Source organism: Microtus pennsylvanicus, chromosome 6 (assembly GCF_037038515.1).
Source record: "Microtus pennsylvanicus isolate mMicPen1 chromosome 6, mMicPen1.hap1, whole genome shotgun sequence".
In the NCBI taxonomy this organism is placed as follows: Eukaryota; Metazoa; Chordata; class Mammalia; order Rodentia; family Cricetidae; genus Microtus; species Microtus pennsylvanicus.
Window position 1 is genome coordinate 7,071,909 of NC_134584.1, and position 18,274 is coordinate 7,090,182.

At 44.3% G+C, this 18,274-nt stretch overlaps 1 protein-coding gene across 1 annotated transcript in view; it reads left to right on the forward strand.

Moving 5' to 3' along the window:
* The window catches only part of Adamts16 (ADAM metallopeptidase with thrombospondin type 1 motif 16), a 93,174-nt gene that overhangs the window by 2,732 nt on the left and 72,168 nt on the right, over positions 1-18,274 (forward strand). The window contains exon 3 of the mRNA XM_075977796.1: positions 4,380-4,711. Coding sequence (XP_075833911.1) covers positions 4,380-4,711 — 332 coding nt within the window. The remainder of the gene's footprint in view (positions 1-4,379; positions 4,712-18,274) is intronic.

The following is an 18,274-nucleotide window of genomic DNA, read 5'->3' on the forward strand; positions in this document are numbered from 1 at the left end:
TTTGACTGTATATTCCAGGTTTGCAATGACGTTTATTTAGACATATATATCCTGAGACAGAGCAGGCCCAGGCCAGGCTGTGCTCATGAGTGTTTGGGGCTTGTGGTAGGACTGGGGGCTCTGACTCATGGCATGTACAGATTCCTACGATGGCTAATTTCAAGCAACCAGTGTGAACGCATGTGAGGGCTGGGTATTCCAGACCAGCCTTCACATGGCTTTTTGCTGTCCTCTCTACTAAGTGGTGGCTGCTAACCTGGCACACCCACGGGTACGCCTGATCTCAATGCCATCATTTCCAGATGGGAGCCTTCCCAGACATGAGGCTGTGCTCATGAAACCTCGTATAATCAAGTCACTGGGGGTTGTGAGTCAGGGAGCCCTTTGTGAACTTTGTCTCATTGCAAACATCTGCATAGCCCAGGCTTATTTAAAGGATTATCAGGCTGCAGGAGTCTTGTTCCTTTTTAAATCATAAGTCACTGGTTTGGGGAGTGATTATCTTAACACATTACACATTAAGTCAGGTTATAGCTTTCAGTTTCCTGCCGTTATTCTTTGTCTTCGCTGGTCCAGCAAGTGCGGTGGGATGCTTGCCTTCTGAGCTCACTCACTGTAACCTCCAGCCCTGAGCCGTCCACACATTTGTGAGCATTTGATTCTAGGCCTTGATAAAATCAAGGTTTCTCAAGCCCTGGCAGGAGTAACACTTTGCTGTGCTGCGAGATTCGCTGTCCACCAGCCTCCCTAGATGCAGGGGCAGCATTCATTCTCCTTTCCCCCTTAGTGACAGCCAAAACCATCTCCACAAAAAGCAAAGCACTTCCTAAGAGAAGCAGCCTTGCTGAGACCATGATGCTACCTGGAAGCCAGGTCCTGTCACAGCAAGGCATTCAGTCCCAGGTCTAGCACACAATTTCTCCTGAAAGCTGGCACTGGCCTTTCCAGAGAGTTTGGTAAATACAGTGAGATGAATTGCATCAAAAACAATTATTAAATATCAAAATGCTCAAGGTTCACAACTTAAAAGTTTGGGGCATTGAACCCTCCCTTGATACTGAAGTTTTTGAGTCATGGCATTAATAGCATGGTTCTTCGGAATGTCTCTTCTTCATGGTACCGTGCTGGTCACCAAATCATCCCCAATGAGAGTGTTTGCAAATCTTTATCCATGATTCACACCAAGTCACTCACCCCAGGAAGCTGGGTGTCAGACATTTATCTAAACAAGACTCATCTATATAAAGGCAAATTATTAATAATTGCCAGACACAATTAATACTCTATGCCCCTTTCTCAAATAAAATAGATTATCTCACCTCTAAAGTAGAGGCCCCAAGAATATAGGTTATACCGCTGGAGCATGGTTTGCATTGTTAGCTAGCAGTCACATCCTTACTTACTGATTGGCATAGATTCATTGCACATACCGGTTTGCAGGTTTCCATGCTTCCTGAGGACTTTTGTACATAAATCTTCCACGTACCTTAACACACCCACTCTCTCACCCTCTCTTCTCTCCCACCATTCTCACTCATTGCCCCAGAGAGGCTCACATCTTACTTAAATATTGTATATGAATATAAGGTTATACATCTGTGGAAAATACAGGCTCTCCACAATAATAGAGAAGATGGTATATTTGTTTTCTGGGTCTTTTTTTACTTACTATGATGATCTATGGTTGCATGCATACTTTGTCCTGCAAGCAAAGAGCTTGGTTCTTTACCCCTTTCTTGCATGTGTGTGCAAATCTATCTATGTCTATGTGTGTGTGTGCATGCGTGCGTGCACATGCTTGTGTTTATCATTTTCCCATATCTGTTCACCTGATGGCCAACACCTAGGTAGATTCTATCCCTTGGTTACTTTGAAAAGTGTTCATTGTCTCTGCAGTATGTTGACTGAGAGCCCTCCAGGTACATATCGAGGCAAGGTGTGGCTGGATGATGTGACCATGCTCACCCCTCTGTGTACAGTGACGCTCACTAGTTAGGCTGACAACAAGATTTGTGCCTCTTGCCTTTATTGCACCACCCTTGCAGGAGGGGGAGGCATCTAGAAGCCATACGGGGGACCCCTCATGAGGAGCCAGGTGTGCTAGCTAAGAGCACCCTGGCAGCTATGCCTACCCCACAGTGCAGAGAGCAGGGGAGCTGTCCCTCTAAGGAAAGTGCTTTGGGGAACTGCAAACCGACAATGTGCGGACAGAGGATATACCTACACTGTCTCCTCAGACATGCTGAGGCCTGCTGTGCTTGTCTGTCTCCCTTCACCAGATACCAGATCATCTGATCCTTCACACCCCTACAGAAAACAATAAACCAATGTGTCTGACCCCACCAAAGCTCAGTCACCAGCTCTGATGCAGGTGTCCAGTCACCAGCCAAGGCCTGCTACCTTCCTAATCTATAGTTGCTACCCAGTCCAGTCTGTTAATCTTACTTGCTAGATCTACAGATGAAGCTTGGGACTGGAGAGAGACACAGAGATGCTGTGGACCTGAAGGAGATGGGAATCTTAGGAGCAGAGCCCTGGCCTCCCTTCTGCTATGTGGCAGGCTCCATAATCTTGTCATCCTCGTGTCTTCACCCAGCATGGTTGTCAGAAGAACATCCTGACAAGGCACCCTGCTTTTAATCTCCAACCTTCCTCGCCTCTCCTAAACCCAGCCACATGCCTTTTGTGGCCTGTCATTGACTGCCACGTGTTTCTTCTGTTTCCCCTGTTTATTGCTTGGCAGGACAGAAAAGCATCACAGACAAGTGACTGTGTTCACTCAAAATAATTTAATGATAAGTACATGGATATTGCTTCCCTATAATTAAATAATACTTTAGACACAGTCTGAAAACTGTGTCTGCTCCTGATGAATCAGAAAAGAAGCCTTGGTTACCAGGAGTCTAGCAGAGTTACCTCTTATGTAGAAATCTGTTTATACTCCAGGGAGAACCCATGTGTTTAGAAGGTTGGAACCAGGAAAGCTCCAAAGGTGCTGTCTGAAGGATGACCCCTCCAGTCCCCATGCTCAGAGTGGGCTCTTTGCAAAGACACCTGGCAGTACCTCCAGAGCAAGGCCTGACACCATGCCGACATGTTGCTTTCAGCTATTAGAAAAACCGCAAGCACAAAAGCCAGCCAACACTCATACACAGTCGGACACATGCACTACATGCTTAATTAAATATTTTAAAGACATAAACCGAGCTAGCTAATCTCAAACTAAAATATTTTTTTAACCTTGGCCTCGACAAAGCTACCTTGGCCACAGGTCTCAGCTGATAACACGGCTGAGCAGCCAGCTGGGACCCTGACCTAGAAGCCCAGCCCGTGGCTCCTACCCTCCTGGAAATAGCCTCTTCCCAGATGGTAGACACAGAGAAGATATTGTAGACGGTGGTATGAACCGGGAAAGTCCTGGTTATCATCTTAAAAAATAAGATGCTTTCTCAGAATGGCAGAACAGCTTCGATATACATAGAACCATGTTGGAACTCAGAAAAGAAAGCCCCTCTCTGCTATCTGCGGAAGGTGGGGGTCCAGGTGTAGGACTAGATGATTCTTCAGTCTTAGCTATGTAGGTCTGATAGGATCTTGGAGGGTTTTTTATGGTTTTTGTTTTGTTTTGTTTTTGTTTTTTCTTTTACTTTTATGAATTAATTTAGTTAAATGTTCTTTAAACCAAGACACCATAGAGTATAGTGGTAAGGCCTGACCCAGAGATGTCCTGCTGACAGTGTCCTGAGAACCCAGATGGACAAAAGGGAAACCAGGGCAACAGGAAAGTCTATGGTGGCTCAGAGGGTCCAGCGCGAGTGAGCATCTCTGTAGAGTAACCCATGATTCCTGGGAGGTGTCTGCAGCCTACCATTCCTCCTGTGTGTTCAATGACTTCAGAATTAAATAAACAGCAAGAATATCTACCATGGTTTTTTTCTCTTTCAATTATGGTACTTGAAGCCAAAATGTCTTGTCAGTTCAGTATAGGTTTTTATACAAAATATAAAGCACATGAAGAAAGGAGTGCTTCACAGCTGTCATAAAACATAAGACCATCTGCTGTTTCCACCCAGTAAATGATGGGGGAGGGGGGCTTCAACATCCACCCAGTCTCAAATTCATATGGAGGGATAAACAACAGAGCTAAATGGGAAAGTGTTGGAAGCGACCTTCCGATAAATCTCCACTGCCGGGACAGTTTGTTACCCATACAGCAGATTCCACTATACATAAAAGGGAGAGCCAATGCCACATCAAACAAGAATTGCTCTTCCAGGGTTATGTTTCATTACTAGCCCAAGAACTATCCCGTGTAGCCGGTCTGAGACTCTTCTCAGAACTCCAGGATTCCTCAGCCTCTGTTTCTTTTTCGATTTCAGAGTATGACCTGGTTTCTGTCTATGAGGTGGACCACAACGGAGATTATGTATCCCATGACATCATGCATCACCAGCGGAGGAGGCGGCGGCGAGCAGCGGCCCAGCCAGGAGGTGATGCCCTCCACCTGCGACTGAAGGGCCCCAGGCATGACCTCCATCTCGACCTGAGAGCTGCCAGCGATTTAGTGGCTCCTGGATTCATGGTGCAAACTCTCGGGAAGGGAGGTACCACGTCTGTGCAGGTGTTACCACCAGAGGAGTTCTGCTTCTACCAAGGCTCCCTACGGTCCCAGGGGAATTCTTCAGTGGCCCTATCGACCTGCCAAGGTTTGGTGAGTATGGATAGCTATCCAAGGGGAGTGAAGTATCAATGGGGGCAGGAGAGGAGAGGCAAAACCAGAAACCCTGGAAACATTTTCACCTGTTCTGTTACCCAAGGAGACATTTTTATGGTCTGTGACAGCAGGTGGAAATTGCCAAGCAATTTAAAATTCTTTCAAATATTCCATGCTCTTTTCTTGGGTCGATGGGGGTCTCTGTACCCACCCTTTTGTCTTCTAAAAAAGGAAAACCGTAAGAATACTTCTGTTTTAAAGGAAAGCATAAGGAGTTGTGCCCAGGTCTGAAGACATGAATGAATGATTGTTATTGTTCTTGTTGTTGATTTCATGTGTGGGCCCACAGGGAAAACTGTAGAAACTGTCATTGTTTTGAACCAGTCACGGTGTTAATGACTTATTCATCTTGGCTATTTGATGGGTTGTCTGAACCCACTAGAATGTTGTGTCGTCCATCTTGACAATGGCTATGTACTTACAATCGGGACATTCATCCATGCTGGGGCCATGCTGGGTCCGTGCTGGGTCCGTGCTGGATCCGTGCTGGGGCCGTGCTGGGGCCGTGCTGGGGCCGTGCTGGGGCCGTGCTGGTCCCATCAGACTATGAATCTATCTGGTGCTTCCCTATCTCTGAGAATCTAAGCAGACATTTCTCGCAGCTTCAGGGATCTCAGAACAAGGAGCATGTGGCCAAACTGGGATTTTGTATCTGCGTCTTTTGTCTCATTGCTATGACAAGATGCCCTCGCAAAGGGGACTCAAAGTGTCTCAGTTTTCAGTTCAGGCCATCGTGGCGGGAAAGCCACGGTGGTAGCAGATGGTGACATTACATCTATGGTCAGGAAGCGCAGGGAGACAAATCCTGGCACTCAGCTTTTTCTCCCCGTTTGTTACAGTCTAGGCCTCCTGCCCATGGAATGGTCTTCCAACTCAGTGGACCTCATCTAAATGGCCTGTCACAGGCACAATCAGAGGGTTGTTTCTATGGACACCCTCAGTCCTGTCAAATGGGCCTTAGACAGTAACCATCGCTGCGGATATCCCCTAGGCTTATCCAGGTCTGGTTTACAGAGTAAGTTACAGAAAAGCTAGAGCTGTTACACAGAGAAACCCTGTCTTGAAAAACCAAAAGTGGGGATAAAAAAGAAAATACATAGTGTCAAAATATTTCTAGGTCTCGAGGATGTTAAAGATTTACCAGAAAATATGTGAGCATTGACTGCACCTCTAGAAAAGACTTCTAGTCTGCCTTATATTGAATCTCCTCCTTGCAACGGGAGAACTCAGTCCTTGTGTCTCATCAGAAATCTGTGCTTATGTGTGAGAGTAACAGATGCACAAAGGATGGTCATAGCCGGCTCCTTATAACACCTAAGCACATGCAAATGTCAAATGTTTTAAAACACTTTTAACATATGATAGTTTCCCTTTGGTGAACGCTGATGTGCGCTGATCTCATGCTGGCTTCTATTGTCAGAGTTTTGGGTTAGTGAGTGGACAAAGCATACGGGCTAGGGCGGGGGTTACCTAGAATTCTTGTCAAGCATGAAAACACATGGATGACTTATTATACACTACCAAGAAAAATAAATCTTCTGTGATTAAGGACCCAAACTTTCCAGGTATCACACACACACACACACACACACACACACACACACACACAAGACATCTTTGACTTTCTTCCCAAAAGACTTTAATCCAGAAAGGGAAAGTGTCTGTGAGCTCTGCCTTTCAAAATTCAGCCACCTTGGATTTGTCCATGGAGATTTGGGAAGGTGCTTTTAGTCAGCACTGGGTATGGAGGTGCAATGATGACCTGGGGGTTCCCAGAAGCAGAGCCCCCAACAGTAGCTTGGTTACTCCCTTTAATATGCCCGTTAGTCTAGATAATTGGCAGCAGCTTGAAATTTTTATTGTCTTTTAACTTAGGGGAATTAACATCCAAAGCTGTAAGCATACATTGTTTGAAGACAGAGCAGTGAGAGAGAGTAGACCAGAAGGCCTCCTCTGGGCTATAAACCATGGGAGCCGATATTGGGACCACAAGAATGTGCTTCATCCTTGACCAGATGCACAGAGCATAGCTTTTCTTTCTCGTCTAGCAAAAGGATTAGAGGTGTTCCAGGCAATGTAGGGCAAATGAATGGCATTTTAAACAAAATCACACATGTCCTCCATCTTCAGACAATACAGACATGGAGCTGGTCCCCAAAGAGCTGTGTGCTGACGAAGTTTATGTCCGCTTTTAAGCTGGAGTTATCTGGAAAGAGGGAACCCCAACTGAGCCAAGGCTGCCCTAAGATCCAGCTGGAGGCAAGCCTATTAAGGCATTTTCTTAATTAGCAATTGATGGGGAAGATCCCAAGCCCTAGCTGGTGGTGCCATCCTTGGGTTCTATAAGAAAGCAGGCTGAGGACGGTATGAAGAGCAAGCCAAGATGCTTGGTCTCTGCATCAGTTCCTTCCTCCCGGTTCTTGCTTGAGTTCCTGTCATAACTTCCTTCAGTGATGGGCTGTGAACTAGAAGCATAAGCCAAAGAAAATCTTTCCTTCCCAATTTGCTTTTGGTCACGGTCTTTCACACAGCCATAGAAACCTTAATTGAGACAAGTTGGTAAGTCCGCTCTGCGTTCCTGATTGTGGTCACCCTGTCGTTCAAACCTCTGCACACTGGGTGACAGCGCCTTTTGTGTTCATTGTTCTACTGATCCACATATTCAGTTGAAGTCAGTGGCAGATATCAGCTCTCCCATGAATTCTCCCACTTGCTGTTTATCCTGCGGATACAACCAAGGCCTCCCTGCTGTCAGGCAAAAGCCGTTCCCTGCAACGTACCTGAGACTCGAGCTGAGACTCACACAGGGTTGTTTCTCCCATTGGCCCCATGGATGCTGCTCTCCAATGGGAGGCAGGAAGCCAGAGATTTTGTGCTCTTCTTGACGTGTGTCCATGGTAATGTTGAACTTTTCTCCATGCGCTGGCAGTCAGCAAGGAGGCGGGGTCAGGGCGCTGCAAGCTCAGCTCGGCCTCTTAGATAGGTCTGTAATGGGAATTTGTGAGGTAAGAGAAAGGAGAAGCCCTTGTTAGTTTGGACGATGAGATCAGGCTTCAGACTTCTTCGTGCAAACGTAGATTGTCTCTGTGGTTTTATGCAGGCACGTCAGGTCCTACAGGGGAAATCTTGAGCCCGTGACAGCTGACGGCCTTTACATGAACAGTCTGATTTCTGCACAAATCCAGTCTTGTAGAAACAGCTCTAAATTGTCCTCCAGCGGTATCCGGAGGCCTTTTCTGGAAAGACAGCTTAAGCACTTTGTTATCTAAAGGATTTGTATCTAGTGAGCACAGGCTGAAGCCATAGATTTCATTATTACCCATGTTTCGGCTGAGGCCAGCTGAAGTGCTGGAGGCAAGATCTGTCTAGCAGGAAATGCTGTGTGCCCTCTGCTTAACCCAACTGCTTTCCATCAGAAAACATACATGCTTAAGAATGTAGTGTGTTTGCCATTCGCTAGAGAGACTGGTGTATGGCTGCAAGAAAACCCAATTTTCAAATAAGTATGTGCAGATACACTGCCCCCCCCCCCATCTATCTCCACCAGCACATTTGATCTCGGAAACATTCTCCTGATAGTCTTCTAGGGAATGGAGGTTACTGTGAAAGTTAATTGATAGTGCTATCCTGCTGGTAATAAATAAATGTTTACTGGAAAAATAAGATTAAAAAAAAACTAAAACAAGCAGTTCTTTAGATGCTACAGTCAGAACTTGGCATCCTGTCCAAGCTTAGTTTTTATTCTCAGCTTGACAACAGTTGGAATCACCTGTGAGAAGAAACCGTCAGCTGAGTAAATTGCCTCCAACAGGTTGGCTTGTGGCCGTATCTGTGAAAGACTGTTTTGATTGATGGTTAAGGTGGGAGAACCCAGTCCACTGTGGGTAGCACCACCCCTAGGCAAGTGGGCCTAGGCTGTGTAAGAAAGACCTCAGAATGAACTGCGGAGCAAGCCAGTAAGTAGCATTCCTCCACGATTTCTGCTTGTCTTCCTCCTTGAGTTTCTGCTTTGATTTCCCTTGGAGGTAGACTTGCAACCAGAAGGTGGAACCTGAGATAAGCCCTTTCCCGCCAAGTTGATTTTAGCCATAGTGTTTTTTTTTTTTTTTATCAAGCAACAAAAAAGCCATCTAGAATAGTTTTAATAACAAATGACCCCCAACATGGTAGTAGCTCTGCAGCTTGCTCACTCTGCACCCCAGAAGACGCTTGCTGTGTGAAGCAAATGGACAGACGAGGGAACAAGAAGTGTGGGCCGGAGGAAAACCAGAAAGAGGGTACCTCAGCCCATCTTGGTAGGAAGTGGGGACTGTCCAAAAGTCCAAGCTCCAGTCTCAGGCAGAGTTGGGTTGCTATAACCAAAAATAGAGGCACAGCAAACAGTGTATGGGGAGAGGCTGCTAACACTGCTAAACTCTGAAACCCCATGACAGCACCACCAGGGAGCCCTGAGGGGAAGGATTTTACATGTTAAACCTAAGAATATTACACTGGGTAAGACCTCTCAGTGCTGAAATTATTTCTGAGCATCTTGGTAACTGCCTCCAAATATTTTGACTGAAATTACATTTTGCTAAATAAACATACACTTTCTAACAAAAATTGAGTCTGTTAGACTACATCCTCTATCAAGTTGACATCCCCATGTCTGCTGTCACCGCCTACCACAAATACACTGAGCTGTGGCACCCCTGGACATCGTTGATACTTTGATAGCGTAAGAAACATTCCAGAGGGCAAGAGGAAGGGCATAAGCCCCGTTGTCTCTTTTCAGATAAGGAAGTGTTTAGTAATGAGACTTCCTGGACAAGGGTGATGATAGAAATGCAGTAAGAGTAATATTAACTTAGAGAATGGATGCGTCCATGTAACCTACTCAGAGATAAATACTGCCTGCTTGGTTGCACAGATTTACTGAGAGTGCATGCAGCTCCGTCTTCTCACTGTAAAATGTGCAATCAGCACAGTGTAGCTATCACCACACTCTAACCTGACACAGACACACCCACTCCCCCAAACTCCATACGGTTTGCTCCCTTCCCCTGGCCCCAACCCCTGTCAGTGCACGTATGCAGCTACCCTGTGGTGTCTAGAAAGCACTGGTTATGTTTATAATTATGGTTATATTGCATCATAATCATTTGCTGGTCCTAGGTCTCACAGGTTTTCATCCCCCCTCTCCTGTGATGATCCTTGAAACAGGGACGAAGAAACCAGATATGGGTATTCCCTTTGGGGATAAGCACTCTGCAATTCCTTGTTCTCTGCTCAATGACCGGATGTGAGTCTCTGTGTTGATTGTCATCTCCTGTAAAAAACACCCTTATTGAGCCAGACGATGGTGGCACCCACCTTTAATGTTACCCAACACTTGGAAGACAGAGGCAGGTGGATCTTTGTGAGTTTGAGGCCAGCCTGGTGAGTTCCAGGTCAGGCTCGAAGGTGACACAGAGAAACCCTATCTCTAAAAAAATAAAAATAAAAACGAAAACAACAACAAAACCCTCTCTGATGAGGACTGAGAATAATAATATATGTGCATAATAATAAGACACTTGGATGAGTTAGTTTGGTACTATGTAAATTTTAACAATGTAAAATCTTTAGGTTCTCCTCTAAGGCCTGTGACTTTCCTAGCTATAAGTTCTTGACCATGTTAGAGATGCCAAGCTTTTTAGACTAGCCTATGAATCTTTCAAGAGAATTTGTGTTCTTATCTTCGTGTCCTCAAATTGTTGTTATTTACTAAGTAAAATCAGTTTTCTTATAATGAATTACTGTCTTTCAAATTTATAAACAGAAATATTAGCTCTGGGAGGTAGTACAGTTCCTGAATATGTGCCAAACACCTAACAAGCCCTTGGATTCAGACCTGAGAACCACGCTATCGGAAGAGAGAAAAGGGGGAGAGAGGGAGAGAGAGAGGGATAAAAGTTATTTCCTTCTTTATTTTGGGATATTCATAAAAATAATATTAGTTCTATAATCCATTTCATCCAATTTCTTTCTACAATAAATGCTAAACACGAAATTCTCCTTTGGGGTCTATAGAGTGGTTTGACTGGCCACTAGAAGTTTCGATGAAACTATTTTAGATGCTCTATTAGTCGGTGCTTCCAGATGAGTTTGTTAAGAAATCTGTCTTATTGGCAATGACAAGAATATATTTCTTAAAGTATTTCAGGCTAGTTATATACTTGGAGTTGCCTTTTGTCAAAAAAGCAAATCTGGTTTCTTAATGATATTGGTCATAATGTTTATATAAAATTTAGTACCCCCAATACAAAGTATCATTATTTCATCACTACTCCTGAAATTAAGTTATTCTCTTGCTTTCAAAAATAAGAACACATACATGTCACAGTGATGTGATAAACACGTCCTTGGTGTGTAAGCGGCCCTCTCACGTGGTTGGAGAGTCGCTTGGGGAACTGGTTTGAATTGTACTAGGTCTCATTTCCAGCCACAAACTCCAGGAATTCCCTGGAAACTCCAGTCATTGAGAGATTTTTCCAAAGCAGCCAGTAAATCCTAGAAAATGTTGAAACTCTGCCAAACTGTCAACCGACGGGAAAATGCTCTAGGGCCAGGGCTATGAGAAAGCAGGAGTCGGAAGGAAGAAGTCAGCATTGAGGAGACAAAGGGGAGGATCCAAGTTTTAAAGCCTTGTCTGGCAATGGCATCTGAGGAAATGTCACTGACGGCATTGACTCCACCTTGGGAGACAGGGCCTGTGCTCAAAGGAGGTTCTTATAAGGAAGTATGTCAGGCAGCTGTGGGAAAATGCCAGGGGTTTCCAGAAGTCTCTACTGGTTACATTGGTTCCATAGGAATAGATACAATGGTTAAAAACAAAAGTTTGTTTGGTTTTTAATGTTTTGTGTTTTCAGATTATCATTTAATTACAACATTTCTCCCTTGTTTTCTTTTCCTCTAAACCCTCCCATACAACACTCATCTCTCCTCCAAATTCATGGCCTCTTTCTCATTAATTGTTATTCTATGCATATATGATAACACACACACACACACACACACACACACACACACACACACACACCACAATCCTAAATATAACCTGTTCAGTTTAGTTGGTGTGCTCTTCCCCAGAAAAGACAGGTTGCCTCGCCCTCTCTCAGATTTTTTTAGTTGCTCATAGTTCTTCGTATAGAGTTGAGTTTTATTATTCTTGCATCAGTTTGTTGAGGTTATGAAACTGAGATCTTAAATGGTGGTGTGCTTTGCCAACACACCAAGCCAGTGTGGAATTTAGACAGTCTAGAATGAGGCTATGAACATTGTGTGTGTGCGTGTGTATGTGTGTGTGTGATATTATATTTTTGTTAAAACACAAACAACTGGAAAACCTCAAATGGTAGACTTTGTGTAGTGTCCTTGGCAGTAAAGCCACTGTAGCCTTTGGAGTGTGCACCAAGCAGGCTGGGAGAATGGAGTGACAAGCTCCCCTCATGGTTTCCCTGTGGAGCTTCTAATGCCCTTTGGTGATGAAGCAGCGCTACCCCTGGCACCACCCAGGGAAGAACGCTTTGCTTTCTTACTGTGGTCAACCTTATAGCCATAATTTCTATACTGGTCATGGGATCCTAGTGGGATGGAGTTGTGCAGACCTGGCGCACACAGGCCTTTCTCCCCAGGCAGGCTGTGCTTGCCCTTTGTCACCGGTTAAAGAGCCTGTTCTTTGTGTGAAATGAAAAGCAGTGTAATTTTTTCCCAAGAGGCCCTGAGGCTGTATCTAATGACATGTACAGGGATAAAGTGGTGCTCAGGGGACTTGTATGCACAAGTGTATGTGTGTGTTTTCCATCTGTGCTTTTGGCACATCTAAATCATTCCAGAAGGAGCAACTCGGGAGCCATTATCCTTGACTGGAGGCCAGAGTCTGAATCAGTGCGAGTCTGTCCATTACCAGAGGTCTGTTCTTCCTCCTTGTGGTCAATTCTCAGGCACCCACAACTCAAGGGTGAACTCAAAACCAGCAGCCACGGCTGCACTTATGTTATTTCCCCATTCTTTTTCAGGTCTATATTGATTTACCAAATTTTATTTCAATCTAGAATATTATCATCCTTTGGCACTTACTGCTGTCTTTAGTAGTTGGCTTTTGTTTTTTAAAAAATTTTAGTTCGAGGACAGCCTGGTCTACAAGAGCTAGTTCTAGGACAGGAACCAAAAAGCTACGGAGAAACCCTGTCTCGAAAATTAAAAAAAAAAAAAAGGAAATATTTTTTTTTTTATTTTTTAAGGAATAATATCAAGCATTTTAAAAATTGGTGTTAATTTCATATTTTTTTACTTTGAAATAATTATAGGAAACTCAATAAAAGATAGCTGGTTTACAGAAAATCACTCTGTTTTTGGTTGTGAGTCTGGCCTTTCAACAGTGAGCCATCTCTCCAGCTCAGAAGGCAGAGGCAGGCAGATCTCTGTGAGTTCAAGACCAGCCTGGCCTACAGAGTAAGTTTCAGGACAGCAAAGGCAACACAGTTAGAATCCCTGTCTTAAAGAAAATGGATTTCCTTTTCTCAAACAACTGTAAGTAGACTTAACAAAATGACTATCAGATCAAGTCATAACAATTTTGAAAAAAATTTAAAAATGCCATTTTTTTTTAACAAAACTAAACCTTCCATAAGCTGGTTTGTTTCCAGCTCAATATGCATGAGGAATTGACTGAAGGAAACCCAGATTCGCTGATTTCTAAATTACAAACCTTGTGTTGATATTTTGCTGACATAAAACGTTGATTAAATATGCATTAGGAAATTACGTGATATCTGTTCAGTTCTGTCTTTGCACTTTCTAGAAAATACAGAGACACCACCGTGGCTGTGGCTCAGCCTCTCAGCCTTGTGTCTCACTCAGCAGGCACAGGGCAAGGATGAGGGAGTCTCTTGTGTTAGTGTCCTGAGAATGGGACTTCCTACCAGGCAGAGTCTTCTGTGAAAGTCCTAGCTTTCAGGGGTGGAGAGGCCACTTGGTGTAAGATAATCAGCACACTAGAAATGCATTTCCTTATGTCAGGTAACTGAGCCAGAGAGTGAACAGCTCTTCAGCCAACACGCAGGACTATCCCAGTCTCCTGCTGCTGGCACGAAATCCTCTGACAAACGTAGAAGATTACAGGCTTGTTTTAGGGTACAGCCCACGACAGTGCGAAATTAAGAAGTCAAAGCAGATGCTCACACTACACCCACAGTCGGGGCAGAGAGAAACAAATACATACATATGGAGACTCACCTCACACCTTCGCTACAGTTCATGATCCAAGCTGCCCACTTTAGATTGGGTCTTCCTGTATCAATTTAAAGTAATCCAGATCATACCCAAAAGACATGGCCACACCCCGTCCTGATCCACACAGCGCCTCACTGAAACTTCCCGGTGACATAACTAAGACCTCACAAAGACATAATGTGAACGGTCCTTCTAGAGCATGTACAACCCAGAACCCCAGAACGGGGGTGCTTACCTTGGAAAACAAACTGGGGGAGAGAGACTGATGGCAAGGGGATTCAATCAGGAAGCTGGTTGAAAGGGCACCAGGAATTCAAAGTAGGATGGAAAGGAGCATCCGGTGTGGGGCTGACATGCTTTCATCCGATCTGACACCTCTCGCCAGCCTGGCTGCTGTCCACAGAGCTTCTGCCTCCATTATTCGTGGGCAGTGGGGACCTAAAGGGGGAGCATGACCACTGAGTGAGGCTTCCTCAAAGTCCCCACCTCAGGACACCGTGCAGAGGAACTGTGTGATCCTGTTCTCCTCAGCCCCTCCCTGCCCATTATAAACAATATGGCACAGACAAGGCCAGAAAAATCATCACACTCTGTGACAAATATGGCTGATACTAACCTCTAGTGACATCCCACGACAGAATGCAAACAAGATTTCAAAATATTTTATTCTCTTCAGAAACGTTATTAAAACTAGACTGAGCAAAGAGAAGTATAAATATCAAGCCAACCCTTGGGTCAGGCCTTCTCCAATGTAAGGCATTGTTTGCACACTTAGGACGGCCGTTTGTGCCACACTTTGGGAAGAAGGTTGCCTATCCTCAACACCTGGGAGATCACTTGGTGTGCAACAAGGGGTCCTGAATGAATCAAGTGCGCGGAACAGCCAGCGCCTGACTCTGTACTCCCTGTGCAGCAGTCCTTTTATTTGCAGAGATTATGTAACTGAAGCCTGGGGAGTTTTGGCTATTCTCTCCGAGGGTCATCACTAGGCAATAAAATAAAGAGTGATGGATTGTGGAATAATAAGCCAAAAGAGAAGCTTGCATGTTTTATAGCCCGGATCTATTTCTAGTTAAAATGTACCCTTGCGAAAAATTCTGAAAAATATCTAGTAAATGCTTAATTCAGTACACAGGCCTTGTGCAAAGTCACAGTCGTTATCTGTTTCTGAAGGCCACTACCACAATTTAACATTTTCTGCGCCCATCCCCCACACAGCTGGCACCTCTCACGGCTGTAACCAGCTAAAAGCAGTTTGGATCTCATGTCGAGAACGGCTTTCCACCTCTTGCTCCGGCAGTCACTTATGCTAATTAGGAAAGAGCTCCGGGGTTACTCAATTTAATAAAGTTAAGCATCCAAATTGCCTGCGTTGGTTGGTTTCCTGCCCTCCCCCACAGGTAGGAATGGCCAGGAGGTGTTTGTCACTCAATCTGGTCTCTTCCTCATGGAAGGAATCCACCAAAGTACCTCCTGGTTCCTCAAAGTGTTAGGATTAAAAATTAAAAATTTTCTAAACAATCCCTTCAACTCCACTGTTTAGAAATAATAGCAGCATGGATACAGAACTTCATAGAGCCACGGTTTCCAATGAATTTAATTCTAAAATACTGACAAGAATTATGGAAAAGTTGCCATTTACTTAAACCAGGAAAATTATTCCTACTGTTGACTAACAACTGTAGAAAGTGAAAGGCAGACAGTTGAGAAACCCCCAGCAAAGCCTCTGGCTATGTCCTTATCAGCAGTGCCTGAACCTTAGAGAAACCAGCCTAGACCTCACCAGGGAAACTGCTGGCTCTGCTTGCCCTGGGGGAAAAAGCACATTTGCAAATCACAGGGTCTGAAACAACTTAACCACCTCTGTTTCCAAGTGAGAACAAGCCATTAATCTCCCAGGCTGTAATTTAAATGTCAAAAGGTCTTAAAAGCACACACTAGTACACTATTACAATTATCACGTAGCAGCTTTCATTAAAGTTGTATCTTATACTATGTGTGAAGTGATAAGACTGTAAATGACAGCAACCCTACAGTTTGTGTTCTTTCCAAAATCCAGATCCGACCACGAGGGCAGTGTGGATGGCTTCATTTTACAGCCTATCCCACTCGTTTGTAGAGTCTGCCATTTAAACCTCTTATTTGGCAATTATTCACAGATTATATTTCACATTCATGCCACTAGCTGCCAAGTGGATTAAACTTGGAGACTTCTAAGAAGTCTTTTCTGTTTGATCTTGGTTTCAATGCCAACCCTCAACCACTTCTGCATTCTCTAGTTTCATCCTTCATCCACCATAAAGAAGGTGTAACCATATCAGACTCTGCCACAGAGGGGGTGGGAGGTGGAGTGGCTGTGACTTCCCTGCAACAGATACAGTGCACACATAGGTGAGGCTGTGGAGTTGTAGGTGTGACTTGTATTTTATTCTTGGGCTAGGAGATGCAACTAAAGATTCAGCTGATTGCATAGCAGCCACAGTCAGAAACCTGAGACCAAGAGGTGCTGCTATCTAGCTGGCTTTCTCCTTTTCTACTTTTTATTCAGTCTGGCACTACCCGCCATAGAGAGCCAACCACAGTCAGGATGGGTCTTCCCTCCTCCTGTAATTCTCTTTGGAAGCGTCTTACAGACATGCTCAGTGGAATATCTAGTAGTTAATTAGAACTTGAATCAAGTTGACAATGAATATTAAGTACCATACCATCTTATATATAGGGGCTGAAGCATATGACCTGCCAAAAGCTGACATCTAACAGAAAGAGCCTAAATTCCAGCCCTTTGCCCAGAGATTCTGGAATGTGAGGAATTTTCCATGTTCCTCCTCTCAAGGACATTTCCACAATGTCTTTGCAGTTTCAATGACTAGCTGAGTAACAAAGGATCTTAGCAAGCAAAGAATTTAAATATATACAAGCCATGCCTTAGTCATTGTGCTGTGTATATGGGGTACCAGTTGGAAATACTACACAGCCTAGCTTAGTAAATGGTTTCCTCAAAGTTTGGAAGGCACCTTTGGCAATCCCAGCTCTAGTAATCATCCTTTTAACACAACATCATTTAGTTGGGAGAGGGGAGGGAAAAAGAAGAGAAGAGGAAGAAAAGGAAGAGGGCGAGGACAGGAGACGGAAACAAACACCAATAAAGCAATGCAATGCATTATATCAAACAACACAGAAGCCTAGAAGTTTAAATCACAGCCACAGTCGTGTCCTGACTTTAGGGACATGACAGTCCTTGACCTGTGCAGAGCTGTGTCTCTGGCAATAACTCTCCCAGTGTTGGGGCTCCCTTGATTCTTTAGGGGCAAAACCACCCTTCTTTCCCCTGGAAGTAAAGGCTCCCAAAGACAGAACCACAGTGGCTTAGAGTGACTGGCTGTGGCAGTCAACCTAGACTGGGCAGTTGTCTGCTGGGTATTTGTTTGCTAACCTTATTTTTTACCCTTTCCTTTTCTTGTTTTATTTTTCACTTTTGTTCTTCTAAAAGCAATGAATCCATCCAGGTGTTTTAGCAGTAAATAAACCTCCTGCAGATGAAGGTTCTTGCGGACTAATTGGGCAACTGTGACAACAGTGTTTCAAGGAGAAAAATTAGATACAAGCTGCATAATAAGTTCTTGACAGCAGCTTATTGTGGAGGTGTTCTTTAAAAGTCCGTTTTTGTGTGCTTTGTCTGGAGTATCAGTGGCCACGTCAAGTTGCATGATGATCACACAATCTGAGTTTAAGAGTCTTTCTGAAAATGCCATCTGTCCTCACATTTATGATCCTCCTGGGATACTGACGTGACCAAGAACATATGTAGTCATATGCATAACTGAGTCTGGAATTTATGAATGTTACAATTTGGTCTCCGTAGTAACGGATGTTTAAAGCAACTGCCTAGGTCTATACATGTGTAACAGAAGTCGGGTGAAGCAGAGAGTCGGGAAGCAAGTCCGGAGAAGACGATCACCTCCAGGCCAGGAGCAAATGGCCTTTGCAGACTGTCTGCTCAGCTCCTATGGTGAAGCTCGGAGACAGTGATCAATCAGCTCGCATCTGAAATTCCTCAATGACTTTTGCATCATTTAGGTGGCAAACGCTAACCTGTTTGTTTAAAACTAAACTAGGGGATTTATTATAAATTCCATCTGAACTCAGACTGTATCTGGCAGATAACTTAGGAAACCATGCTTTCCTTCAGCAATTGCTTCTGCCAACAGCTCCAGAAAACACAGACGGGGGAGCACAAGCCCGTAG